The sequence below is a fragment of the Simochromis diagramma genome, unplaced genomic scaffold, assembly GCF_900408965.1.
Source record: "Simochromis diagramma unplaced genomic scaffold, fSimDia1.1 OVJJ01000545.1, whole genome shotgun sequence".
NCBI lineage: Eukaryota > Metazoa > Chordata > Actinopteri > Cichliformes > Cichlidae > Simochromis > Simochromis diagramma.
In genome coordinates, this window is record NW_024387371.1 from 5261348 (window position 1) to 5289206 (window position 27859).

A 27859-nucleotide genomic window follows, 5' to 3' on the forward strand; every position below is an offset into this window, starting at 1 on the left:
GGATATCACTGTCAGGCAGTGCCCAGTACAGCTTTGACAGACCTATTAGCAGGTTGCATGTTTTTGTGAGGCTTCGCAGTTACAACTGAATGCAAAATTGAGCCTGTGTCTCGCTGCATTTCTTTTGAGCTTTACAGGATGTTCAAAGAAGCTGAACAATAGTAAAACTGGAGATCATTATTTAATAAAAAGGCCATGCAACACAAACTCAAGACATGTGACAGGTTCACCAGCGGCAGTGGTTTTTCAGCTATTATGAATAGCTGAAATGTTATTCACACGATTTGAAAGCTGCATTTTAACTGTGAATGTGGTTTCGGGGTGGGAAGGTGCGGTTGTGTGTGGCTGTTATAATCCCGGTGATGTCTTTTTCGTGTATAAAGTGCGAAGTGAAACTCAAACTACGGCTAATGCCAGACTTGGTTTAAAAATTAGACAAACAAAGATCTTTTTATAGCAAGGCATTTGCTGATTTGGCTGTGCTTCCTCAAACAGTCTGGCTCAGTGGGAGTTTGCTTGTCAGTCTGGCTTTGTCGTGGCTGGCAAGTAGCCAACGGCTGATTCAAAATTTTGAATTGCTGTTGACAATCTTTGATCGTTTGGCCATTTGTACTTTTCCAAACTATTTCTGAGACAGTGTATATGAGTCCCTCCGTTTTAGTATTTAATCCTTTTGCAGCTCTTCATTACTTAAATCAAGAGCAACTCAGTTCCCCGACATTTGCTGCATAACAAATGTCAGTAAAATTCAACCACTAATAACTAAATAAATAAATAAATATGTGACATCATCAAATAGTCCTAAGTGTCATTTGATGGCAGCCAAAATCTATAATTTTGTAATGACTTGAAAACGAAATGACTTGAAAACAAAAAATGATAACCCTTTCCATTACCTTTACTTACCCTTAAGCCAATTTAAAAACAATAAAACTTTGGAAGTTAGGGTTTAAATTGTTTTAAAATTATTGCTTTATTTATAATAATGTGCAATAGTCTTGAGTTACCCCTCATTTCATTATTCTTTGATTCTATGAACCAGACTTTCTTTTATTTATTAAAGTGATCCTGATCTTACTGGCAGCCTGTAATTTATTTCCATTTCTTTAGCTGAAATGGCAAAAACAGTATTTTTGCACCAACAAGATGATTCCTAAAGAGCTATTGGATAAAAGCTTGGCATATTTTGGCATGGTGGTCACTGTCTTCTTAAAAGGTTTGAGGTAACTAGCTACGGGAAGGAGAAAAGAAAGAAGTTGTAGGTCAAAAAATAACTATCTACAACAGATAAACAGTATCTGACAGTCATGTTCTTAAGAATCAGGAAAAAGAAAATCCAGCAATGACCTGCCACATGAGCTGAGAGATGCATTTGGCTCTTCAGTTGATCCATCTATCATCAGAAATGGTCTCAAAAGAAATGGTCTCAGAGGAACGGTGGCTAACAAGAGTCCAGTCTTAAGGAAGTGAAACAGGCAGATTAAATTGAAGTAAGCCATACAAAACATCAACTGCACTAAAATTACTAAAAATAATTACATTTTTTCTTCAGATCATTGTAAGTGTGTATAGAGGAGTACAGCAGTGAGTAAAACACAGTGGCGACTCTGTCATGGTTTGGGGCTGCATTTCATTTGGTGGTGTTGTGCATCATGTCAGAAGTGATGGAATTATGAGTGCAGAAAAGTTAGATTTCGGTCAAGCAGTACCAGTGGAAAGTGTCGGACTGTCAACAGTTTCATTTGTCAGGATGAAAATATTCCTGAACACATTGTCAGTGCAGTAAGAGCATACCTGGATAGAAAAGCAAATAGTGTAACGCTGTCAGTCATGGACTGGCCTCCCCAGAGTCCAAACCTTAACATTGTTGAAACAGCGTGGGATCATCTTGACAGAGATTGAAACAAAAGGCAGCCAACATTCAAAGAAGAGCTTTGAATGTCCTTCAAGAAGCTTAGGGAACTATTCCTGAAGAAATTACAAGCCTGCCAAAGAGGTTTCAGGCTGTGCTGAAGAATAAAGGTGATCATACCAAGTACTAACTTTCAAACTTGTTAGAATTGAACAAACCCTGTATTTCCAGGTATGTTTGCACATTTCAATAAAACACTGCACCCATTTCCCATTTTCCTAGCAAAATATAAAGAAATGAGGGGTGGCTTCTGCACAGTACATTGCACATTTCACAAAGCTTCATTGTCTTTTGAATTGGAGACACACTTCAGTAAATATTGTCTACAAATTAGTCCATAGAAATGTGTAATTCCATTTAAGTGAAACTTTTACTGGAGTAAAACCTTAGCCCTGTCAGCTGTCAGTGTGGTAATGCTTACAGCAGCAGGGGACTCTGGTTGAGTGCAGAGGAAACCACAGCTCCTCCTCATAGCAGCGAGGGGAGACAGTCGCTATGTGGATTCTGCATTTTACCCCCAACTCATACTCTGAGCAGACAGCTGATGTTTGTCTGCTCTGCCCATCTGGGCCTTGTGACTAAACATCTGGTAAAGCTGCCACTGTGTATGCCGTGTTCCAGAGTGATGACAGTGAAGGTACTGCTGTCCACCTCTTCTAAAAAGATCTTGAGAGGTAGGCAGGACTTCATCTTCACATCTCAAGGCTTATTCTTAGAATGTGACTCAATTACCAGAGTATTGTCCAGCTCTCAAGGCATTTATCTGGTTGTTTTGTGGAGAGGTGCACTGTAATTATCTTGATTGTGGCTGCTTAGTGTGTAATCAAAATGATAATTGGATGGGCTGATTTAAAATAAGAAGTTCCCAGCCTGGAGCTTTTGTCCCCACTTTATGGGGTGGTACATGGAATTTTGTTTTACAATATAACAAAGATAAATACAGTTGTTGAATTTTGGGCCACCAATGCTTAAAATCTTTTAAAAATTGTCACGATCATGGGTCTCTGACCCAGCGTTTCCAGTTTATATTTTGAGTTCTTAAGTTATTCCTTGAAATATGTTGAGTAATAGGATTATCATTTGGTTGCCTTAAGTTAAGTCTAGCTATGTTTCACTCTTCTGTGTTAGTCTGTCATGTTTCTTGTCTTCTTGTTCATGTTGTCAAGCTTGCGCTATCATGTCTATGTCGTTCCATGCTGTTTCCTGTTTTATTTTGAAAGTCTGTGTCCAACATGGTCAGCTCGTTCTGTCACAGTGTGTCGAAGCAGACTGTATGAATTGTGAATAGTAGACCCAAATACAGACATAAAAGAATGTGGAAGAAAACTTGATATTAATATATTGATATGGCTGATAAAAAGGTGATAAAAATGTGCAAAATATGCATGTTAATAGTGGTGAAAAAGCAGGCATTACTCCATCATCATTATCCTTACCCCCATTTTAAACTGTTTGTCAGGTTACTTTTCCACCTATTTGTCTATTTTCAACTCTTTTCATATTTAAACCCATGTAGCTACCTTTCCCTCTGCCTTCTCTTCGAGGCTTTCCCCCAGAATGGGATGTTTTGCAGTGACTGGTAGGCTTTCATCCATTATGAATGCTATGTTTTAGAAGGATGATCTGTGCAGAATGATATAAATATCTCCTTTTGGTTCCCAGCAGGATGGGAGAGGCAGAACAAGATAGGCCACTGTTCAGCGTTAGCGCTGTATCTTTATAATTTGATATGAAGTCTAAAGTAAAAGAAAGCAACACAAACATGCGACGAGCACAAACAAGGCTGTCTATAATTCACGATACACAGCAAATCTCTTGACCCCTCCACTTCTGAGACAGCTAGCCAATTTTTTTTGCAAAATTAGAGAAAAATGTTAAAATAAAAAACAGCTGTTACTACACTACACTTCCATTTGCATTAAAATAACTTCAGATATCACCAATCGGAAGTGATGGTCTGACAGCTGGTGCATTGTAGCGCAACTTTGTGATCCTAAGAGAATTTTTGCCCTTTGTGTCCTCTGTTACAGGCTGAAACACAGCAGGGGGCTGTATGTTAGCATACAAAACCAGCATGAAGGAAAGTCTGACAGATATGTGTGTGTGTGTGATGGTCAATTGAGAGAGAGGGACAACTGCAGGCTTCTCCCACTGTGTCCAGATCCATTGCTCTATTAGTCTGGCGCTGTGGAGGAAGCCAGTTGTCTTTGAAAGAATATACAAGGACACACACAGACACAAACATACACACATATATAAATAGAGTACAGCTGATACAAAGGATTGGAAAGGCTATGAGGGATAAGATGTGCAAAGAGTGAATAAGTTCACAAGTCAAAGAATGTGGTTTTTGATTTTCAGAATCATGTGCTCTTAATTTGCTAGCGTGTTTCATAACCTTTGGTATAACGCTCTGGAGACGATCTACATGAAGAGAGCAGTGTGCCGTTATAAAGCCTATGGAACACTGCCAACCAGGAGCAAATCAGTTATGCTCAAGGCACATAGAAATAATTCATTGCAGTACTCTGAAAGCAGTTGAGGCATGGGTGCAACACAGAATAGATTTCCTGTGTATAGTGCTGGGTTCTGGTATTATTTCTGCTTGAATCTAAGAATCTACAAACTAGACTAGAGCTTTGGCTGTCCAAAGCTAGCATTATGTGCCCCTTTGAATATGATGTCAATTAAAAAAGCGTGCGTGACATTGCAGCTTCTCTAACACACACTAACCATAAAGTGTGCCTTTTCTAGGAGATTCTACAAAGAGAAAACCTTAACATTGACTGACACTAATAAAAGGCCAAACCCTGCATAAAGCCATCTTTATTGAAATTTAATGACTGAGATTCCATTCCATCTTTCATTTCCTTTTATTTCCAAAAGTGGCTTTTCCTGCTCTTTTCTTCAGGGCCTCTGACACCTCTTCTCTCTCTTTGCAGGCACCCACTGTGGAGCCCACTGGCTGGCCTTGTAACTTTCTGCCTGTTTGACACACCAAGAGGAAAGCTAAATGCACCTGAGTGATTCTGGAGAACCAGAGAAGAGAGGCAAGCTTCCCACCTTTGTTCTTGCCTTATGAGAGCTGCTCTCTGTGGACTCCACCTCAGAACACTCTGTACTGTTTAGTTACTGCATGTATCCACAACTCTAAGGTGCAGGAAAAGTGAGTGAAACACAAAGAGGAAAGAAGAAAGGGTAAGAGATAAAGAGAGCACAGCTGCATAATTAGTATTAGCGAATTTGTTGCAGAGCTAGAAACCATGAGAAGAGACTTCTGAAGACAACTGTGCTCTGAAAAATATTGCGGCTAAACCTTCAGGACATTTGTATGTGTGTGTGGGTATATGTGTGCACACCTCTTTCATTTTCAAAGGACTTGAATTTGTATTTGGATGCGGATTTAGCCTTTCATTATGACTCTGCAAAGAGGCTTTGAGAGAGCATGGATTGGCTGCCACAAAGGTGTCTGCTGCTGGGTGTTGCTGCTGGCTTGTTATGTCTTGATCTCCTTGGCTGCCAAACCGAAAATGCCGGGCCATACACACCTAAACTCAATACGCATTGATGGGGACATATCCCTAGGCGGGCTGTTTCCGGTGCACGCGAGAGGAAATGACGGCAAAGCTTGTGGAGAGCTGAAGAAGGAGAAAGGAATCCATAGGCTGGAGGCCATGTTATTTGCCCTGGATCGTATCAATAATGACAATGAGCTGCTGCCTAATATCACTCTGGGGGCACGCATACTAGACACCTGCTCACGGGACACCCACGCTCTGGAACAGTCACTGACATTTGTTCAGGCACTGATTGAGAAAGACTCAACTGATGTCAAATGTCTCAGCGGAGGGCCGCCCATCATCACTAAGCCCGAGAGAGTGGTGGGAGTAATTGGTGCATCTGCCAGCTCCGTGTCAATCATGGTAGCCAACATTTTGCGTCTCTTCAAGGTCAGTTTGCTCTTCAGTATATACTTCCTATTTTCCTTTTTCTAATCATGTTTGGAAAGTGCTTTTTACATGGAACACCTCAAAAACATATCCTGTGCAGCAAACTTCACTAAACTTTCAATGAAAAACAGTATAACCAATATTACACCACATCAGCATCACCACCCTGTAAATATAGTATAAAAAAGTAAACACAACCTCTCCTAGGCCATGTTCCTCCTGCTTTCCTATCTGTCTTTTCTTCACAAGTCTAACTGACATCAGTTTCAAACATTTTCCTACTGTCCAGAAAACTAGGCGCTAATCATTATACCATAATTCTGCTCACTAATGACATTAATTTGCCAATGGTCGTCAGTCAGCCCTCTTCTAATTAATTCAGGGAAGCCATGCATGGCATCGTGAGCTCCCTGCACTACTATTGGACATAGAGTATAAAATGAGACTCTGCATTTTTTTGGGTTAACAGATGTGAAATGTGCGAATGAGAACAAAACATAAACAATATTTGACAAAGTTTATATAATACCTGCTTAATGCTGTCAAACCAAACTACAGGCGACATCCAAACTAATGAGCATAAGGATTGCGTCTTTGTTTTAGACTTGGTAGCAGTGAGAAAACAGTGGTTATGCATTGAAACCCTCAGTCTATGAAGACAAGTGAGGATCTCTAATTAGTTATTCATGAATTCACTGACTAACAATTTGCAAGTCAATCTGTATGATTGTAACTGTCTGAGGACTGAACATATACTATATGAGGGGCTTACTTTTCCTTTTCCTTATCCTTTAAGCTTTTAGAGACTATTGAGGAGCAGAGAAGATAGTTAGAGCTTCCACTGTTGTTCAAATTATAGGTAATACTTTAGATAGCCTTTGTGATATTCACACAGACTTTATCTGTTAAAAGAAGATCAGGTCAGTAACACCTGCTGTGACACTGATTTAACTTCTTTTAAGTTCTACCAGCCAGCCGCCAAGGTCAACGAATGTCTCAACAGAAAGAGTAGAAAGGTGCATAGTACAATATTCCATCCTAAAGAAGCCTGATTGGTGTCAAAGAATGAGACTCCAAATTCTCCAAAGTTCTGGAGTGACTTCTTCTTCTTCTTTTTCTGGTGCCATGCTAAAATCTGTCACAAAACCTTGTAATTATTGTACCCACTGAGCAATATGAAGTTGGTGACACAGCTCACACAGGAACTGTGTTACTGCACAGCAAGGCAGAGGAAAGCAGTCAACACAGCTTGGTGAGTACACTGCCCCAACAGCCTACGACATGTGTCAACATCAGTTCAGCCTGTACAGGACTCCATTCTGTACGCACTGAGTCAATATGAGATGTTACCACAGCACTCATCATCATCCTTTCTGCTCAAGCCAAAACACGACAACTATGAGACATTTCTTAGCAGAGAGCACAAACACTGAAAAGCAAGAGCTGAAATACACCAACACATGCACCTTTAAACTTCATGCAGAGGGCAAGATGGCAAGCACAAAGACACCAGACACAGTTTTCAAGACGTAGCTAAGATGTGTATCCAGGGAGGCCAAAAAGCCTCCAATGACTGCTGCACCTCATGCTGCTCTACAGCTCTCCAATAGCAAATTTCCCACCAAACAAGGCTGCCAGGACTCCTTGTGGAGGGCGCACGAACTGCCAGAGGAGGGCCTGTCCACTCACAGGCTTGTGAGACGTCTTCACACAGCTAATTGGCAAGCTTGTGTTTGGACAGGAGTTTGCCAGTGAGATGTTGTGTGTTCCAAATTGCATGCCAAATCCTGTTGTGGGAATAAATTATTTTGCCTTTTCCTTTTTTCCTCCTCTAAAGGGCATAGAGCTGCACCATCCAAAACACAGTGTTCTTGGGCAAAGAGTTTCCTCTGAGTGTAGTGCAACTCATATTTTTGATAGGTCTTGGATGGGCTGGGGTGGACAAATTATTTACCCTAGAGGCTTAAGCCAGAATAAGCAGCAATCCTTTTTGACGGACAATGGCCTTAAAGGTATCTGCCCAGTGGGCTCGAACAGCCTCCTTGACAGGGCCTTGAGAATGACTTGGCAAATCCCTCTAAGGGGCAGAGGAGAACACTACAGAATGCTGCTAGTGCACTTCAAGTAGCAAACACTATACAATATTTCAAGAGATGGCTGATAAAAACAACCTTTTTACAGAAAAATCATTGCAAAGATAATAAGACATACACTTTGATATTTGAAAAAGACAAACATGTCTATAACAAAGGCAGCTGGAAACAGAGCAGTGGACATATTACAGAGTTTGTATATTGTATTTTACTGTATTTTCCTACACAAGGAAATTATCTTTAAATGCTCACACAAGCACTGAATGGCCAAATCCACTTTTATGTGCATTCCTAGAATCTCCAGTCTGTCCTTGACATGGTGCATGTAATGTGAGGTATTGGGAGCAGCTATTAGCTGAGCATGTTATGTATATCACAGTGCTGACGCTGAATTACCATGACCTACTCTAGTGCAGCTCTCTGTTATGGCAGTAGAACCAAATGGGAAGAGAGAAAGCTTTTAGGTAATGGAACACATGTGAATGCGTCAGCCTTCAATAGTCATCGACTAACGGGCAAAAAAACAAGGAGGTGTTCTATCACTGCATTTCCTGCTTTATTTAAAAAAAACAAAAAACATGGGAAGTAAACAGGCTGATCATAGGGCTGTTACTTCATAGAAAAGGAAACAGAGTGCAGATAAGTAACGAATTGATTGATTTGATTTGTTTGTAATCCTTTTACATGTTGGATCATCTCTGATCAATTATAGGGACAATTATTACTATTATTATTATTTTTGTATTTACCTTAAATATGGCAGATAGTTAAGCACACTGAAAGACAGTCTGGAAAATAGGCACTGATCAGTGTGACTAAATTAGAAATATATATATATAAATATATATATATATATAACAGAAACAACAGGTAAATATGGTTTTCCCCTTGGGTTGTGTTTCTGTCTTTGATGATGCTTATCCCCCCACCAAATGCTTTATAGGAGCTGCAAATTTAAAAAAAAAGAAAAGTTTCTTTCAATAATAGTGGCAAAGCTTCTTAAAGTTTTTTGTTAAATATATTCCTGTGTATAGCATTTCAAATATATATTGTAGAGAACTGGGAAGACTTAAAAGCCTTTAATCATCTTCTATTTTGTACTTGACAGGCGGAACAAATTTTCATGAATCACACTGATAGAGAAACAGGAAGCCATGGAAATGTGATTTGTAGGGGGCCCAGAAGTGGCCCCAGGTGAAAAAAAATAACACAGGGTTTAATATTTTGAAAAATATTAACACTACACCAGATCACAAAATGGTTTTGCATATGTCTCTCTTTCTCTCTCTCTCTCTCTCTCTCTCTGTTTAATACTTATATATAAGTATTAAACAATGTTTGTGTTTAATACTTAAATGATTTTAGCAGGATGTTCCTATTTTACTCCATCATATCCACCATCCTCTTTAATACTTCCCTGCAGTATATTACTTGATTCCTCTGTTAACTGATGGTTAGCTAAATAAAGCAAGTTATAGTATAATAAAACAGTTGATCTGAATTTTAGCATATTTGTCTGCGTAAATAATACAAATGTATAGTATCTAAAATTGATACTTGCTCCAAGGTACTACTACTGTGGCTAAAACAAGATTAAAGGCAAAGTAGAGCAATTTAAGAAACATTGGTTTTCATGTTCTCATAGTGCCAGTGGAAAAGAAAACCCCTAAAAAATAATCTCATTGCCCGAAAGTTGTTCAAAGGCATTGTGTGGGACATGCAGGCAATAATTAATTAAGGCAGATGTGGACAATTCAGTTTGTGGGATTGTAGTTAAAAAATAAAAACAGGTGCAGAAACAGTATGTATGTAACATGTAGCAACATGTATGTATGCCATAGGCTGGTTGTTCTATTAAAAACCTGCAACTATAAACTTTCATCATAGCTTTTTCGAACAAATACTATTTGTGTTTTAAACTGTTGAAAATCAGGGTGTAAAAGTTATTGAGGTCCATCGGAAGCCACTCTCTTTCTTCCTTTAAGGATATAGACTACTGGTAAGTAAAGCTAACGTAGTACTTTCGCACAGCACTGCTCGTCACATTCAGACTGTTTTCTCCATCATTAACGTCACATAAAAATACAAGTGGGGCACCTTTGTGTGGTAAGGAAGGTTCCACATCACCATTTCTGCTGACTTCAAACACTCGGTGTAGCTTCTTTCAGCTTATTTCTTTTATGTTCACCTGAGATGTTGGGCTGAAGCTGAATGATGATGCTGATGAGTCCCTTTGACCTCCAGTACAGCGTGTACATTGGTGTATGAGTGATCATTTCAGAAGCTACTTTCGGCTTTATGTGTAACTCAAGTTATTTCATCGCGTTCTCCTAATAATTTGATTGACAGGGCACACAAATGAAAGAATGCAGACTCAACATATTGGAACCGGTGCTGCTTGCAATCTTGATCACTGCAATTGTTTCTCAGCTCGTTGCTTATGGGTTTTTCCTTATCCTCCTTAGTGGAGGAGTGGCTGAGGGTGTAGTGTTTGCTCAGCACTTCAGAGCAGCCAGGATTCCGTCCCCATGGTGCTCCATGAATATTTTACTATATTGTTACGTAATTTACGCCCAGGGATTGGGGTTGAAAGCTCTCTCTATTCATTCCCTCATCACTGGGTCTAGCTCTTGGTGTGTTTTCATCTGTCGGGTCTTTATATTACCATATAAGCAGGAGCAAAGTGCACCAGCACTTGAAAATAATTAGTGGTTGGTTGCTTATGATACTCAAGACAGACTGTGTGTAATTAAAGCCCCAGGCTTTTGATTGTATCTCTTATACATCATGAAAAACAGCCCCACTGACTGGCTTGAGGAATATAGTTGCTGCAGTCAGAAACTGCAGGAGCATGCACCTTGTTTCAGGTATAGAAGCTGACTTGCTGAGACAATCATAAGCTTTTAGACAAAGAGGGGGAAGCTTGGGCAACTTCCGCACAGCAGCTCTCTAAATTAGGTACAAGCAAGCACAGTCAGTCTGGAGTACTTTCCATGGTGGAGATGTGAGTTTGGAACAGTGGAGACAGATGGAAGGAAGAGAGCAGAGGCGTTAGCTGGGTATACTGCGAAAGCAGCTCAAAGAAGAAGGTTATCTACTGACAGGTGACAAATCAAGGGAATAACCGGAATCCTTGACCCTTTTAGTGAGGGGATCTGATGATTTTTATATTGTGTGGGGCATTTTCCTTGAATAGTTTGAATCACCATAAATCAGTTTAAACCGACGGATCATTGCTATTTGTTGAGTTATTGGGAAGTATCATTAAGGGAGTGACCTTTGTCAGTATAACTATGACCCAATCCATAGAATGCACAGGTGTCACTAAATGGTTTACTGATGGGAAATGCTTTTCACCAGTTTCTTAGAAAGCACTCTTCACCATCATTAGCAAAACATCAAACGATAGAATATCTTTTGGAAGGATGGTGGTCCATTCCTTAAGCAGAGTTCAGTCGACATACTTGACAAAAATCAGTACCAGGCAAACTCAAGCTGCTACTAAAATATTTTATGTTGGTTTTTCCTGTAATTTGTCATCCTTCTGCAGCTGCCTGTTGTGCTGTCTGTGAAGCAGAGACCTTGCATCCGCCTCTCTCCTCCCTCATTAGAGGCAGAGCCCCTCAGGCACAGTGCCTTACTCCCCCTCAGCATTTCACTGTTGAGACAGGGCTCTTATTGGATTACCCAATCAGCCCACAGTGACGATAGGCTGAAAGCTTTAAAGGATCTCAAAAATCTGCACGTGCTTTTTACTTTCTCTTGTTAATGGCCCGTCTATTCATCCAGACATTAATGTATATATTATTTATTAATGTCACTGTCGGACCTGAATAAAAATGGCATTAAAAAAAATCGGTATTGTATGTTAATAATGGATTAATCTGTTATGTTAAGACGAGCTGTAAGTGAAAATATTATTTACACATATTTTAGACGAAAAGGAGCGCACACAAATTTAAAGCCTTTATTTGTGCAAAAAGGCTGAGACACCACTATATCATCATCAGTCACACTGGAGACCATAGCAAACCATTTGTGACAATCCATACCTGAGGGGTATAAAGCAAGTTCAACAAAGCCAGGCTTTCTTTGTGTCAGCTGGGTTGATAAAAAAAGTTGACCCCATCGAAAGATAATTGGTATCACAGTGGTGGTTATAAACCCAGGCTTTCTGCTTTTGCCTCTGTGTGCGCTCACATAAAAAAGCATTTTACATGTCATTTGACTCTTTGTCTGCCCCAAATCAAGCTGAGCACTGCCTACTCCAATCATAGACGTTATTAGGAACAGGTGATATTCATCTATGAAAACAGTAAAAAACAAACAAACAGTGTGCAACAAATAAGACAAATTGGTAATGCTGCAGAAAATCATGTGAATCATGTGATCATCACAACTAAAATGGACAAAATAAATCTCAAGATTTTATATTTATTTTACTGCTTGGTGTGCTTTCAGTGATACAACTTTTTTCTAATATGACAGCTACACATTGGAGGTTTGAAACTTTATTTTATATATTTAAACAGAGCGGGCTACTTAGTACATTCAGTTTCCACAGCCTCCATCCTAATAGACGAGATCTGGAAATCACGGTAACTTGTCATCAGATTGAAGTAAAATTTCTTATGTTGACTGAAAAGATATTCTTGATGATAAATAAGACTACAAAGGAAACTGGTGTTCTAATCTGTGCTCTATTATATATATGCATTTCCAACTGTGTAAACAAGACCAAGCATGAAAAGATATGCATTTTCTGCACCACCAACCTTATGCGACACCTACCGTTTGTACAGCTGGGCATCATTTAGTGGTATTAGTAAGATATGGCTTAACACATAATGTAGCTCAACAGTTGGGAGTTTGCCTTGTAATTGGAAGGTTGCCGGTTCGAGCCCCGGCTTGGACGGTCTCGGTTGTTGTGTCCTTGGGCAAGACACTTCACCCGTTGCCTACTGGTGGTGGTCAGAGGGCCCGGTGGCGCCAGTGTCCGGCAGCCTCGCCTCTGTCAGTGCGCCCAAGGGTGGCTGTGGCTACAATGTAGCTTGCCATCACCAGTGTGTGAATGGGTGGATGACTGGATGTGTGAAGCGCTATACAAATACAGGCCATTTACATAACATATTAGTACAGCAAAGAATCTATATTGCACTAAAAGAATATGATAAATTCTATTCTAAATAAAAGCTTCAGTAAAAATATGGCGCCTCTAGCAGCTCTTAAAGTGAAACATTTAATAATAAGCTGTTCTCCACCAGGTTATAATTGGTTAAACAGGAAATTGAATGTATTAATAATAATAAATCTCAAGGAGAGAGTAACTGTGAAACATCAGCCTGTTTGAATCAGTGTACTCCACCTTCTTTCCTCCTTTGACAGTTTGACCTATAGCGTTGAGAAGCACCTGATTCTGCTTCATTGCCACTGGACATAATTTGCTATTTAGTTAGTAAATGCTCCATAAAATTGCTATTTTTTTTCTTGGGAGGACAAGATGTGACTGTTATGAAGTTTTCCTTTATAGCATGGTGACCTTTCTGTGAGGGTTTATCACTACAACTTACCCATTTCACATTACCGTAGCCATTTGACCCACTGCTCAAATAACACAATGATTAGGGAAACGTAGGATGTCTCTAACTTGATGGACAAGATGACTCTCTCAGCGCTTGATGGTTTTATAATGAGAATGGTTTAAATGCCTGAAATTAATGGGAACCTTGGTGTAATAAGTCATCCCACAAAATAATAGTGGTATGGCTACATGTGACACTTTGACTTGTCAGTGCTTTATTTCGCGGGCAGCCTCAGGTGTGCCTTGACAAATTCCCTGAGGCTCAACATCCTGGAACTAGGTGATGATTAAGAAGAGAAGGCTTTGAACACGAGAACTCATTCTGACTAAACTCGCTCTCATGCACCTCCGAGGGTAATTTGCTGCACAACACAGTATATTCGCTTATTCACGCGGCCCTTTTCCTTGAAATCCACACATCCGCACCCAGCAAATCTCATGCACTAATTCGATGCATCCTTAAACTCTAACCAACACAAACCAAAAGAAAGGTGAACTGCCTTAAAAACAAACAGGAAGCAATGTTTCTGAATGTGTCCAAAGACCAGTGAGCTTTCCATGTTTTCTTTTTTTGCACACCCTTCAACTTGGCTTTTACAACTGGGCAAATCAAATCTGTGAAGCCGTCTTTCTTGACCCCAGATTGCAGACGTCCACCATCCACCATGCTCTAACAACAGAGGAGCAGCTCCTTTAGTTCGGGATTAGTTCCAACTCAACTCACTTTGTTCACCCAAGCCCAAGCGGTCAATTCCCAGGACATTCATGAGTGAAGGCTGCCCAGAACCTTGTGTTTTATTCCTGGCAGTACTTTATCCCCGTCCTCCTGCTGTTTGAAAATCCCTCTGCAGGAAACACGAACCACCGCTGGTAATCACAGAGCACAGTGACAAAAAAGCTACTGTGTGGCTGTCTGTTCTTGTGCATTTTTTTTTGGTGATATGTTAGGTTTCACTCAAATTAATTACTCTCCTTTAATTAGTGTGCACCAGCAGACCTACTGAGGAAATAACAGCAGGAGGAGGGAAAAAATGCTGTTTCTTTTTTAAATGTATCATTTTATTCTGCTGAGCACTGCTGAAAAAAATCCAGAAGCCAAGACTGACAATGAAAAGCGCAATATAAATACCAGCGGGGTTTGCTTATGTTCTCCGTGTTAGAACTGTCACCATACCTTAGTGGTTGCAAAATCCCGATTTCTAGCTTTTTAATGTGTCTGTTCCCTGCTCTGGCTTTTCTATAAAAGTTTACAAAACCTCACATCTTCACACAGAGCACCACAAATAGAGCACAGCCATCAAATAGTTTTCTTGAAAAGAGCGTGGGATAAAAGGCTCGGAGCTGTCTCACCTGCATAATCTCACCATCAGCCCACCAGTCCATCACTGTCCTGCTGTGTGAGGCAGCGCTGCTTAAAATTTACTCAGACTTTAACAAAGGTTTAAAGCTACAAAAACGAGAAAACAGAAAATCTTAAGTAACTCAAGCAGCTTTAAATGAAGAGTAATCAATAGCACCATGACAGCTTCCTTATTGATTGTGGGAGAGCAATTTTTTTTTTATTATTTTATTTTGAGGAGGCAAAGTGACATTGTCAGCTGCTGAGATATGACTGAACAGAGAGCTCAGTTATTTATTAATTTCAGCACAGCAGCTTCCACAGACTAATAAATATAAAACATATGAGGAAGAAAAGGTCAATATAATAAAATTTTCATAGAGCCACTGTAAAGTTGCCTGAGATCTTAAAGGAATTGTTCTGTCAGCCTAATGCCAGGCGATATCCTCAGACTACCCTCCAGCAGGGATGGAAAGAAAAAGTCTGGCCGTCTTCAGGCTAAGCAGCTTGGACATCATCCAGCCTTCTAACACATGAGACAACATGGAGCTCCTCGTGAGTCACTGCTGTGTCACACAAAAGGACTCGCTTTCTGTTCAGGGACAGTTGGGATTTACCATGAAAAGAGTATATTCAAGCTATAATTGAGAAATAAACAGGACTAGGGAAAGTTGTGATTCTGCCTTGTGTCAAGCACTGTCATACTCAAATGACAAGGAGAGGAATCAAAATCTTGAGACATATTTTTTTTTTCTATTTGTACTTTTTCTGCAAAATAGTGTGTTCGATCATTATTTTGCATTAAAGAAAAATAAATATGGCCTGTGTTTTTTCATGGTGAGTCACTGACATGAGCAAATAGGCTGGTGGTTCATGCAGATGTAGCTGTGCGAAATGAGTTGCTATTATTTTGGTGAAATCCCCGAGAACACGCACCCCAAAACCACGTGTCTTTCTGGCACAAGGCGACTCTACTCCCAATATAGCCACTTTGTCAACGAAAGCCAACTAAATAAAAAGCAATAACACAATAACACCTAAAATTTAATTTGCCATTTAAATTACTCACTGCCCTCTAGCCAGTTGAGTACGGTACCCGTGCCCAGCTGCATGAAGAGGTTTTAGCTCCGTACATTAAATCCCATAGCCATCTGAAAGCAGCAGAACTCTTTACTGACAAAATCTACCCAATTCCAGAATGCAGTACCACTACACTTTTGGTAGTATGTTGGCACCAGGCAGTAACTAAGAAAGCCTTTTTGGTTATATCAGCTTTGTGCTGTGCTGAATGTCACTACTCTTTTCCAACTTTCTTTTGGTGACAATCACATTTTATGTTGTATCACCTTGAACAATATGATGTGACCATTTATGGTATTTACAACAACATTATAATTAGAAAATGCTGTCATATAAACAAATCATCAACATATATAACATAATATATATTTCTCTCTAGAGAAACCTCTTCCCATATGTTAAGATGTTGTTGTCGTGTGTGATGAGACCATTGATGTAGCTGGCTAAGCATGAACCACACAAGCCCTTTTATAACAGTGCCCTTCTATGGCTGTATTTAATACCAGGTGCCTTGGGAGACACCACCACACTCTCAGCGTATTAATCATGTAATAGTTGTAATAATGGATATGAAGGTTTATACAGGGAGTGCAGAATTATTAGGCAAATGAGTATTTTGTCCACATCATCCTCTTCATGCATGTTGTCTTACTCCAAGCTGTATAGGCTCGAAAGCCTACTACCAATTAAGCATATTAGGTGATGTGCATCTCTGTAATGAGAAGGGGTGTGGTCTAATGACATCAACACCCTATATCAGGTGTGCATAATTATTAGGCAACGTCCTTTCCTTTGGCAAAATGGGTCAAAAGAAGGACTTGACGGGCTCAGAAAAGTCAAAAATAGTGAGATATCTTGCAGAGGGATGCAGCAGTCTCAAAATTGTAAAGCTTCTGAAGCGTGATCATCGAACAATCAAGCGTTTCATTCAAAATAGTCAACAGGGTCGCAAGAAGCGTGTGGAAAAACCAAGGCGCAAAATAACTGCCCATGAACTGAGAAAAGTCAAGCGTGCAGCTGCCAAGATGCCACTTGCCACCAGTTTGGCCATATTTCAGAGCTGCAACATCACTGGAGTGCCCAAAAGCACAAGGTGTGCAATACTCAGAGACATGGCCAAGGTAAGAAAGGCTGAAAGACGACCACCACTGAACAAGACACACAAGCTGAAACGTCAAGACTGGGCCAAGAAATATCTCAAGACTGATTTTTCTAAGGTTTTATGGACTGATGAAATGAGAGTGAGTCTTGATGGGCCAGATGGATGGGCCCGTGGCTGGATTGGTAAAGGGCAGAGAGCTCCAGTCCGACTCAGACGCCAGCAAGGTGGAGGTGGAGTACTGGTTTGGGCTGGTATCATCAAAGATGAGCTTGTGGGGCCTTTTCGGGTTGAGGATGGAGTCAAGCTCAACTCCCAGTCCTACTGCCAGTTTCTGGAAGACACCTTCTTCAAGCAGTGGTACAGGAAGAAGTCTGCATCCTTCAAGAAAAACATGATTTTCATGCAGGACAATGCTCCATCACACGCGTCCAAGTACTCCACAGCGTGGCTGGCAAGAAAGGGTATAAAAGAAGAAAAACTAATGACATGGCCTCCTTGTTCACCTGATCTGAACCCCATTGAGAACCTGTGGTCCATCATCAAATGTGAGATTTACAAGGAGGGAAAACAGTACATCTCTCTGAACAGTGTCTGGGAGGCTGTGGTTGCTGCTGCACGCAATGTTGATGGTGAACAGATCAAAACACTGACAGAATCCATGGATGGCAGGCTTTTGAGTGTCCTTGCAAAGAAAGGTGGCTATATTGGTCGCTGATTTGTTTTTGTTTTGTTTTTGAATGTCAGAAATGTATATTTGTGAATGTGGAGATGTTATATTGGTGTCACTGGTAAAAATAAATAATTGAAATGGGTATATATTTGTTTTTTGTTAAGTTGTCTAATAATTATGCACAGTAATAGTCACCTGCACACACAGATATCCCCCTAAAATAGCTAAAACTAAAAACAAACTAAAAACTATTTCCAAAAACATTCAGCTTTGATATTAATGAGTTTTTTGGGTTCATTGAGAACATGGTTGTTGTTCAATAATAAAATTATTCCTCAAAAATACAACTTGCCTAATAATTCTGCACTCCCTGTATATTCACTATAATCCATCAAACAAGCTGTCACTCATATTTGTTATGAGAAAATAGGAAGTATGCGTATGAGCCTGGTTGCCTTAGTAGCTGTGCACTGAACATATTTAGCTTCACATGGTGTGTAATTAAAGTTAATTAGAAAGCTATGCATGTTTTCCTTACAAGCAAAACCAACATGGTGGCCTTTCTGAGTGTGATTAGCATGCTCTACCAATGCCTTTGTTTGTTTCTTTTTCTTTAACAAGAGCTCAAGTTTATTTTGCCATGCTAGGCTTAACACACAAATACTCATCTTGTGAATTTGTACAATTATCTCCATTATATTACATGTAGAAAAAAATGCAAATTATTACAACAATTTTACTTGTTCCAGAGACTTTTTTTTCCCCAACACAGCAGGCTAGTGTGATCAGTTGGCATTGATTAGCTCCAGAAAATTTGTTATGGGAAAGAGAGGTCATTTTTCAGATCCATGCCAAGAGAAGCAATTGAGGGGTTGTTTTGCTGACAAAATAGTGATAGATGCAAACCGAGCAGACACAGAACAGCACGACTTAGATGTTTTTAGTGACTGTGACAGCTGATATTTATTTATGCTAACAGGCAAAAATGGAATAAGGATAAATGAAAGTATTGGGAAAAATATACTGGCAGTACACTACTCATCTGTTCAGCTTTTTAAAGCTGTTTAAAAACAGTTTTACTCCTTGGGTCTTGGTTTCTAAAGCTCTAGCATGCATGTCTAATGTTCTTACACCAGATGGTCGCACTAGTCTCATGAATTTGATTATGTTTCTCTTATACTGTGATACCCTCAAACATTGTCAGTGCAAAGGTGGATCGCTATCGTCTAGGAAAAAATGCATTATTTACATGATTTTACAGTGGTTCTCATTTTATGAAATCAGCCGATATCTAAAATTAGTGTACAAAGTAGCTGTAAATATAGCCAAAGATAGACGCTCTCCAAATATTTACACACATTCGGATTACCAGCTGGCACATGAGGATCAATTCTCATTTACAGGCTAATTATCGTCTCAAGAGCTTCCTCACTCAGTAAAAACAGAATAAATCCTTACAGACTAGCTGTCTGTTTGTCACCATCATCACCTTGTTTCTTTAACCTTCAGTCATTAAGCTATCAAAATTTGATGGCCTTCCATTACAATCCGGCACCTGGATATTGACCCACTGTTGTCAAGCTGGTGTGACAACATGCCTCATTTACTCACATATTTATCTTGTACGTCTTTGGCTAAAAGCTGCCATGGAAAAAAAGGAGGTTCCACAGTAGTGGGGTATATTTACTTTTTCATACCCTGCTTCTGTATTTTGGTTATATGTGGCTGTCAGGTTGTATTTACCAAATTTTCTGATGTGGTAACGACCAGATAGTCCTGTGAGGTATCAGGACTATCTGACAGAGGGTGCGCTTTGTACTAAATTGAAACAGATTGCTGTTATTTCTTTTTAAATTTGAATAAGAATGTATATTATTTATTTTTAATATTAAACTTATGTCAACTTATGTCGCATTTTCAAGCCCAATGTTAATAACTGTGCAAAACACATTTTCAATATGATAACACCTTATTGTCTCACCCTGTCTTTATTAAATTACATAACAATGACAAACATCTTTGTCCCTTGAGGCCAGCTTCCTAACCCGTGTGCTTTATTATGAAGCGGTTCACCAGAAAACATTTATTCTATAGCTCAGTGTACGACTGGATCTGTTCTTATATAATCTGTCTGTGACGGAAGCAGGCTCTTCCCATATAGTTGCGTTTCTTCAGTTCTGACAGAAACACTAATAAGAATATTAATATGAAGGAAAGACAGTCATCTCTCATGAGGCTTTTCATCCACAGATTCTTTATGAAATGTGGTTCTGAGGCACCAGTGTTTTCCATTTCATGTTAAAGCATTGTTTTGTATCCTCAGGTGCTTTGTGTTAGTCACTGCTTATCTGTCTCATATTATACCATTTGTTGCAGTTAAATATACAGTTTGCCCCGTGATGCAAGATATCTTGTAGGTCACCTTATCTAATCTTAGTTTTACTACATTACAGATATAGATGACAGTTTTGCACTCATGGCTCACTCTGAAATATGGAAGTGCTTTATCTGTGCCTAAGTGATATGAGTTGCAATCTAAGATAGGTAATTGTTCCTTTAACTAGACATTGTTTGTGGTTACAATACTTAGAATACGCTTTTCTGTAAAATGAGATAAAACATTTTAAAAAAAAGTACTGCCAAATAGCAAAATAAATTAAGTATGGAAACCTTTCGACAGGTAATCAAGTGTCATTATTCTACAGCAAAAATGGCATTTGGGTTGAATGATTGATTGCAACAAGGTATATGCAGCTGCATTGAAAACCTCCTTGCAGTTCACTTGGAGATTGCCACGTTTGCCCAGAAGATTTTGACTTGTCTGCAAACATCTGCCAGCTACACACTAAGTGATACATTTTTTTTTGGAAGTTATATCTCCTTTTTTAAGTTTCACTACTGTTTTTTGGTTAGTTAGAGAATATTGGCAGATAAGTTGATGCCTTCTCTGCAGTACAGAAAGACATTATTGCTATGCAACAAGTAGAAACCTCCAGCAATCACTCGCCAACCAATCAGGGAATACGCATTTTCCCCTAGCAACCAGAGTTTGCCAGGGGGCTTTTAACCAGTCTCTCAACCTATGTGACTGACGCTTATATTAATTTAAATTTAAACACAATGACATAATAATTTAAGTTAAATGATGACATTGAAATTAGTTAACTTTGTCCCGAAGCGTGTCTGTTTGTGTGTGTGTGGGTGTGCTACCATTTTATCTCTGAATATTCAGTTCAGAAAAATGCAATAAAGTATTTAATAAAACAGTTGCTTCCAGTGTTGTTTTGCATTTTATTTATCTTTCAATAGGTACATTTTTTCCTGACCTGATTCCATTATAGGTCTGTGCCTTTCAAAATCACTAAATGTTTGCCACTTAGATAAACCAACCTTGACTCTCTTATTTTAAAAAGGCCAGTAAACAGCATTCTCGATTCCAGTGTTTTTGAAGCACATTCAACTACTTCTTTTAAAGAATGAATGGCTTTTTCACATTTTCCCCTCTGACTAGCTGGTGGGATTTGCCATTTGAAGATAAACAACTAACAGTGTTTTTTTTCCTGTTACTTCTGTTACTTACTGCAGTTATGCAAAAAGCAAGCTTTTTTGTATTATCAAACATGTTCACCTATATATTACATAAATACAAAACAGTTTTGGTAGTTAAAATTATCATTGCGTATTATAATTCTGTCACTGCATAACATTTAATTGATTTCACTTTGAGTTTCTGCCTGTTTGCACGTGACTTTTGCAGGTTATACAGATTTGACTGCAGAGGCAACTGGGGTCATTGTGAAGGATGCTGCAGCTACACAACTCAAGCTGGTTTTAGTGCCTTCATATACCTTGATATCATCTCAGGGCAGAGATCTCTAACCCACTGAACTCCTCAATAAAACTCAAGACATAAACTGAGGCACGAGCCATGGCCTCTGTTATGAGCCACTGGAAGCTCACAACAGTGCTGATTTGTAGTAAATGAAATGTCAACAGAGCAGCAGTTTAATCCCATTAACAAAGTCACTTTCCTTATTTTGTCATACATGCCTTTCTAAATGCGGAAGAGGATTTACTACATTTAATAATACAACTTTGTGTCTTTCGTTTGACCCTGGATTTACTGTATTCGTTGTCTCAATGACATTGCAATGTCAAGAGTACAGATGGTAAATCCACAATATCCCATTGACCCCTGCTGGAGTGTCACATTACTTAAAACCTGAAGAGTATTGACATGGAGATGAATATAGTGGGTGGGTGGACTTGTTCCAAAGTCATTCAGTGATGTTGTGCCATTAGATGATAGTGCAATTTGTGTGAGAGAAATCAATATGTGTGAATGAGCATTACAAATTAAACTCTCTATCAATTCTGGCATTGACATGTGTAGAATACAAATGTTGTTCATAGAAAGTGTGTCAAACAATCTGTTAAGTGCCTTAGAAGAAAGAGAGACACACTCCGTATTTATTCCCTGTGTTTGCCCTTTATTTATGTATTAGAACATTTCTAAGTTCACATTCAGACTTTTGTTGAAAGCAGAATATAGAAAGCAAAAAAAAAACCCTTTCCCTCAGCATGTTTCTCATAAATGAGAGTAACACCTCTTATGGTATAACTGAAAATATCCCTCTTGATAAGCAATTAGGCAGCCAAGGGGGGAAAGCTTCAGATAATTATATTAAATTAAAGAAAGTAGGTAATTATGCCCAATGTGAGTGTGAAACTTACTTTTACACAAACAGAAATTAGTTTCAGTGGTGCTTGGATTTTCCCCCCCCAGATAAACCCTGAGGAAACGTTAAGTTTAATCACTGTGCGTCTTCTTACTGTTGAATCATCAGGAAAAAGGTCATAGACTGAATGAGGAGGATCACATGGTTTATATCTGTTTTTTGTTGTTTTTTTTTTACAATATGAGTCACTTACTGTAAGAGAAAAATATTTAAACAGCAAAGGCAGACTTTGCTCTAGAAAAGCAAATGTATCCAGTCACTCATCTTCAAACAGCATGTGTAAACAGAATAACCTGTACACAGAGTGACACTGTGTGAAAACCACAACTGTCGACTCGGTAAACTGCCCGTCTCCTGTTCTGCTGTTAATCAACTAGTCAGAGTTAATGGAGACGTCAGATCCTGACACGGACCTTAAGTGATTTTGAAGCTAGAATGGAGTGCTTTTTTTGTTTTACCTCACTGTTAAATTTTTTAAAAGCATAAAAGACAACTGTGGTCAGACAAAATTATATTAATGTCGTGTCTTCAATGAAAAATCTTGGAAAAAATAGTTCCTAGAATAGTCTAAAAGTAACATTTTTAGTTGGTATTATATATAACAGACTCATTTTCTTTGGAAATGCTTCTGGTTACCTGGTTGGTTATTGCTGCATAATAAACTATATGATGCGCATGTGAAATGAAGCCATCTATAGTTATTTCCTTCTCTAAGGGGAATTAATTTGTCATGCTCAGATGCCTTATTTTTTCACAAAACTTTTTTGGCATTGAGCAGCACAAATGAAAACAAAATTTATTGGCTACTTTTTGTGTACTGTGTGTCACTGTTTCTAAAGGGAAAATGGTTTATATGCCCCAATGTGAGCTTTAAAAAGGGAAGTGGAGTTAGGGCAATGTCCATTATCTTTAGCTTTAATGAATATCAATGTTAAATGAGGCCTTCAGCAGCCCACTAGTGTCTCTTTAAGTGCTGTGTCTGCCATTAAGTACTCTTAGTGTATTCGGCAGTGTGCTGAAAGCATAACTAGCACAACTATTACTGAGTATTATATCACTGCAACTATTACGATGAAAAGCAAAGTTATCAAACAGGAGTAAACTGTGAACTGGAACAGTTTTGTTAAAATACTTAATCAGTTGAAACTTTCAAACAATCCTGTGAGGGTTTGTGGAGTTTTATGGTTTTCAGCAAATTTGCTTTGTTATAAATATTTCATGTTGCCATCAGTCTTTGTAAAAGCCACATCACGAGTATTACCCCCATGTTTCTTTTTATTTCCATTTGCAGGTCCTAAACTTCAAAGATCTGCCTCGGGAAAAAAAAACCCGGTTTGCTTACACATGGAGAAGTTAGCTGTCTGTTGGCATCAATGTCAAAGTACACACAGGAACGACTAGATTGAAACACTCAGGCAATCAGGCTGCACTGCTTACAGACATTAGCTAGGCACAGCTTGATTTTGAGCAGGAGAGACTGCAGGCACACTCACTCAAACCACTCTGTTGTCTCATAACTGCTGCACACTGCATGTGCTATCAATGCTTTTCACTGCCCCACTTCTCTTTTCTGCAAGTTAAGCTGGAAAAAAGCAGTAATGAAATATTTACAATCCAACTATTGGAGTTTGAAGGGGAGTGCCTGTTTGTTCCTTATCTACAAGTCAAACATTTAAGTGTAGGTTAACCTTGGTTTTAATTCATGCTAACAAATCACGGTGTGACTTAATTAGGATTTTTATGACATATTCTGGCTGAGGTAACACGAGCTGAGCCACTGAGAGTGGGCCATCACCCACTTGTTTACATTATTGTTTCAGCTGTTGAGATAAAGCTGCCAGAAAATTCTATTGAACAAGACTCTGTGGGATGGGCTCTAATTTCATTAAGCAATATATGCAAATGGGATATTTATTTGGATTACTTTTGAGTAATTCAACACTTATTTGCTGGCAGACGAGCCCATACAAGACACCATGAACACACAACGGTCATAATTCTCAAAGCATTTGAAGCCATAAAGAAATGTAATTCGTTCCCATTTCATTTGGTTCATACTGCAAGTGCTCACATTGATGTGACATTAAAAATCTGATCCATAAACCAACTTAAAGACTCCCTTCTTTAATGTACAGTAAAACAGTTTCTCACAGTCTACCATGGGAGATAAAGGTACGACCCCATAATTAGGCATTTTATATCGATGTTGAATAGCCATTGGCTGACAGTCTTTTCTTAATGTCTAGTCTATTTACGGTCGAAAAGCCATGTTGGTTCACAATACAACAAATTTTAAAAGAAAACGAATGAGAGTTAAAAAAGAAACACAAACCTCCCTGGTGCCTCAAACGCACAACTTTACATTTGGGGGGGCATCATTTAACCTACTGAGGTAACTGACTTCATATATAAATAACAGAGTTTATTATACTGACAACACAGACAGAGATAATTGTAAGAATCTGATGTGTTAAGTTCACAGTCCAACAACTGAAATACATGTAAATGTACAAAAAGTGTTTTTGAACACGTACTCGTCTGTCTATATGGAGAATCGTGGCTCAAAGAGTTGGCAGTTCGTCTTGTAACCGGAAGGTTGCCGATTCGAGTCCCGGCTCGGACAGTCTCAGTCGTTGTGTCCTTTGCCAAGACACTTCACCTACCGCCTACTGGTGATGGCCAGAGGGGCCGATGGTGCGATATGGCAGCCTCGCTTCTGTCAGTCTGCCCCAGGGCAGCTGTGGCTACAACTGTAGCTGCCTCCACCAGTGTATGAATGTGAGAGTGAATGAATAGTGGAATTGTAAAGCGCTTTGAGGGCCCCGAAAAGCGCTATATAAATGCAATCCATTATTATTATTATTATTAGAAGACATTATTTGGATGTCCACTACATTCACTACTGTACATTGCGGTCCTCCATCCTACGTGGAAACAGTGTCGACATGTGTTCGCCTAAAGTTCCTTATTTTGCCATTAAGGGATATTTAGAGGCGACTCAATCCCATAACATTAAAAGAACAGATGAACTTACCCTAGATTCTGCTAAGAGATACCGAATGACAACACATGGCCTACGTAGGTTTTAGCTGAGAAACTTTTAATCGGACTACAGTGAGTCTTTAGTAAGGTTGCATTAAAGATTAAACTTTTCCTTTGTCCTCAACAGTCTTGTTCATTTGCCTGGGGTCATTCAGCATGCATTCAATGGGGTACAGCTAAAGTACACAGATCAATAGTGAAGTCAGAAGGTTTAAAAGCTGGCAGGATGAATGGAATCTTTGAGTGTTTTGAATTATTCAGTGGTGTGGTGAATTTGTCAGCCTCCTTTGCGCTGACAGGACTGTTTACATCGTTACATTCAAAAGAGCAGATGTTAAGTACTTGGACAGATATGTTTTACTCATAACTTTTCATCTGTCAGTATTATCACTCAAAAAAAGACAAATATAAATACAAATATGCTAAATATATAGTCCCCCTATTAAAAAGAATAAATTTCAAAGAAAATCAGTTTTAAATAAACACTACGGTGTTGACAATACTACAATTTTTAATATTTGCCAGTGCAACAGACAAACTAATCATCATCATATTCAAATGAAAACAAAAACAGATGCCAGGCCAATTTCATTCTAGTTAGAAACACGTGGGAGGATTGTGTTAACTGCCCAGGCAGACAAAGGGGAAGCCTTGCCACATGTAAAAAATGCCTGTAGCTAAACTGCATTCAGGTCAATTACAGCAATCAGTTCACACGTTTGGCAACCTAATGACAAGAATAAGTAAGACACACAAATAAACACCAAGATGGGCCCAGGACTCATCAGCTGTTAACAAGGTTCTGCAGCCATTGGGCTACTGAAATGAAGACACATTTCACACAATGAATGCAACTGTTATGTTTTCCAGAGAGATTGTATTTCTTTGCCTAGAATTACAAAAATTAATAGGAATAAATCCAGGTGTTACTTTAAAGTGAATCATAGAACAGATACAGTACAGCTACAGTGCAATGTATTATCAAGCGGCAATTACAGGTAACCCCCCAAAAATCTCATACAATCACTACTTTTAGAAAAAAATAAAATAAACTGGTCGATTGAGGAGAAAAAAGGTCTACCAAGTTGCAGCCTATTGTCAGTCCTCACACTACATTATATGTTTTGCACTGTCCAAGGCTCCACATGTCTGCATTAGAATGAGGTTGAGAATGTTGTCGAGGTCATGACAGTGCAGCGTAAAGCAAGGATTCCTGTCGACGTGACAGATTTCTGCAAATGGCAGGATAAGCATGCGGGAGCAGACTGATTTTCCTGAGGTGCTTTGGGTTTTTAACAAATAAGGACTCAAATGTGTTATTACTAGGCCACATAGAGAATGTCACTAATGCTGCTGAAAGTCAGGCCCGTGTTAGAAATGAAAAATGAAATGTGTAAAATGTGGACCGTCAGCTGCCTCGCCCGCTTTTAACTTGATGGCATGCTTTCTGCCCCACAACCAAAAGTGAGTGGTTGTATTAGTTAGTGTATGGAGGCTGAGCAGTGTGGAGAAAACTGCACATTACAAGTGAAAGAAAAGGATGTAAGAAAAAGATATAGCCAAAAGGGGGCATATAAGAAGGATACAGCATCTGGAGAAAAAGCGAAGGTAAATTGCGCAGATAATAGATTATAGATGTGCTCAAAACAAGGAATTTATAAGTGTGAAAAGCACACAATAAATAAATACGAGTGTGCTCTTTTATTTTTGAAAGTATACTGACTGGAGCAAGCAGTGCTTCATGATGCAGTTAAGATCAACTGATCTTTATTTTCTGCATAGTTATAGACATAAGATTATCCACCTCAGTTATTTACTGATGTTCATCGACCATAAGGTACACAGTTTGATTATGAATTTTTTAAATGATTCTCTTCTCTTGAGGGCCAATCTGCTGTTAGCTAATGGAATATGGGACTCCAAGTTTCCTGTTTCTGACATTGAATGTAACATAATGGCAAGTGTATTTGCAGTCATGAGCAGTTCGTTTTCCCTTTTTAATAACAAGCAGGTTGTACCAGGAACGCAGATTTTAGCTAAAGAATGCAACAAAAGAGACAGGAATTTGGCTTAAATCTTCGAGAAGAATCTAAAAGAAGCCAAATGGAATAAAAACAAAACTGAATGTTCTGCTTCTGAAATAAGATAAGATGCAAAAACCAAGAGACAGTTCAGATTATGTTATTCATTGTAGAGGGGATAGTCATAAACTCTATATATAGCTGTAGTAGTTACTGTAAACCATAGCTTTCTGTCCCCAAAACTACAATACATATTAGGGTTCTGTTGCAATGGAGATGACATGACAAGAGAAGCAGCAGTCGCAGAAGTAAACAATGTAGGAAACATAA

The 27859-nt window shown here is 39.0% G+C and overlaps 1 protein-coding gene across 3 annotated transcripts in view; it reads left to right on the top strand.

Annotated features, from left to right (window-relative positions):
* Positions 1-27859, top strand: part of LOC120718938 (metabotropic glutamate receptor 4-like) — a 191021-nt gene that overhangs the window by 48036 nt on the left and 115126 nt on the right. For all 3 annotated transcript variants that reach the window (XM_040007702.1, XM_040007700.1, XM_040007701.1), the window contains one exon: positions 4855-5862. In XM_040007702.1, coding sequence (XP_039863636.1) covers positions 5329-5862 — 534 coding nt within the window. In that variant the 5' untranslated portion in view covers positions 4855-5328. The remainder of the gene's footprint in view (positions 1-4854; positions 5863-27859) is intronic.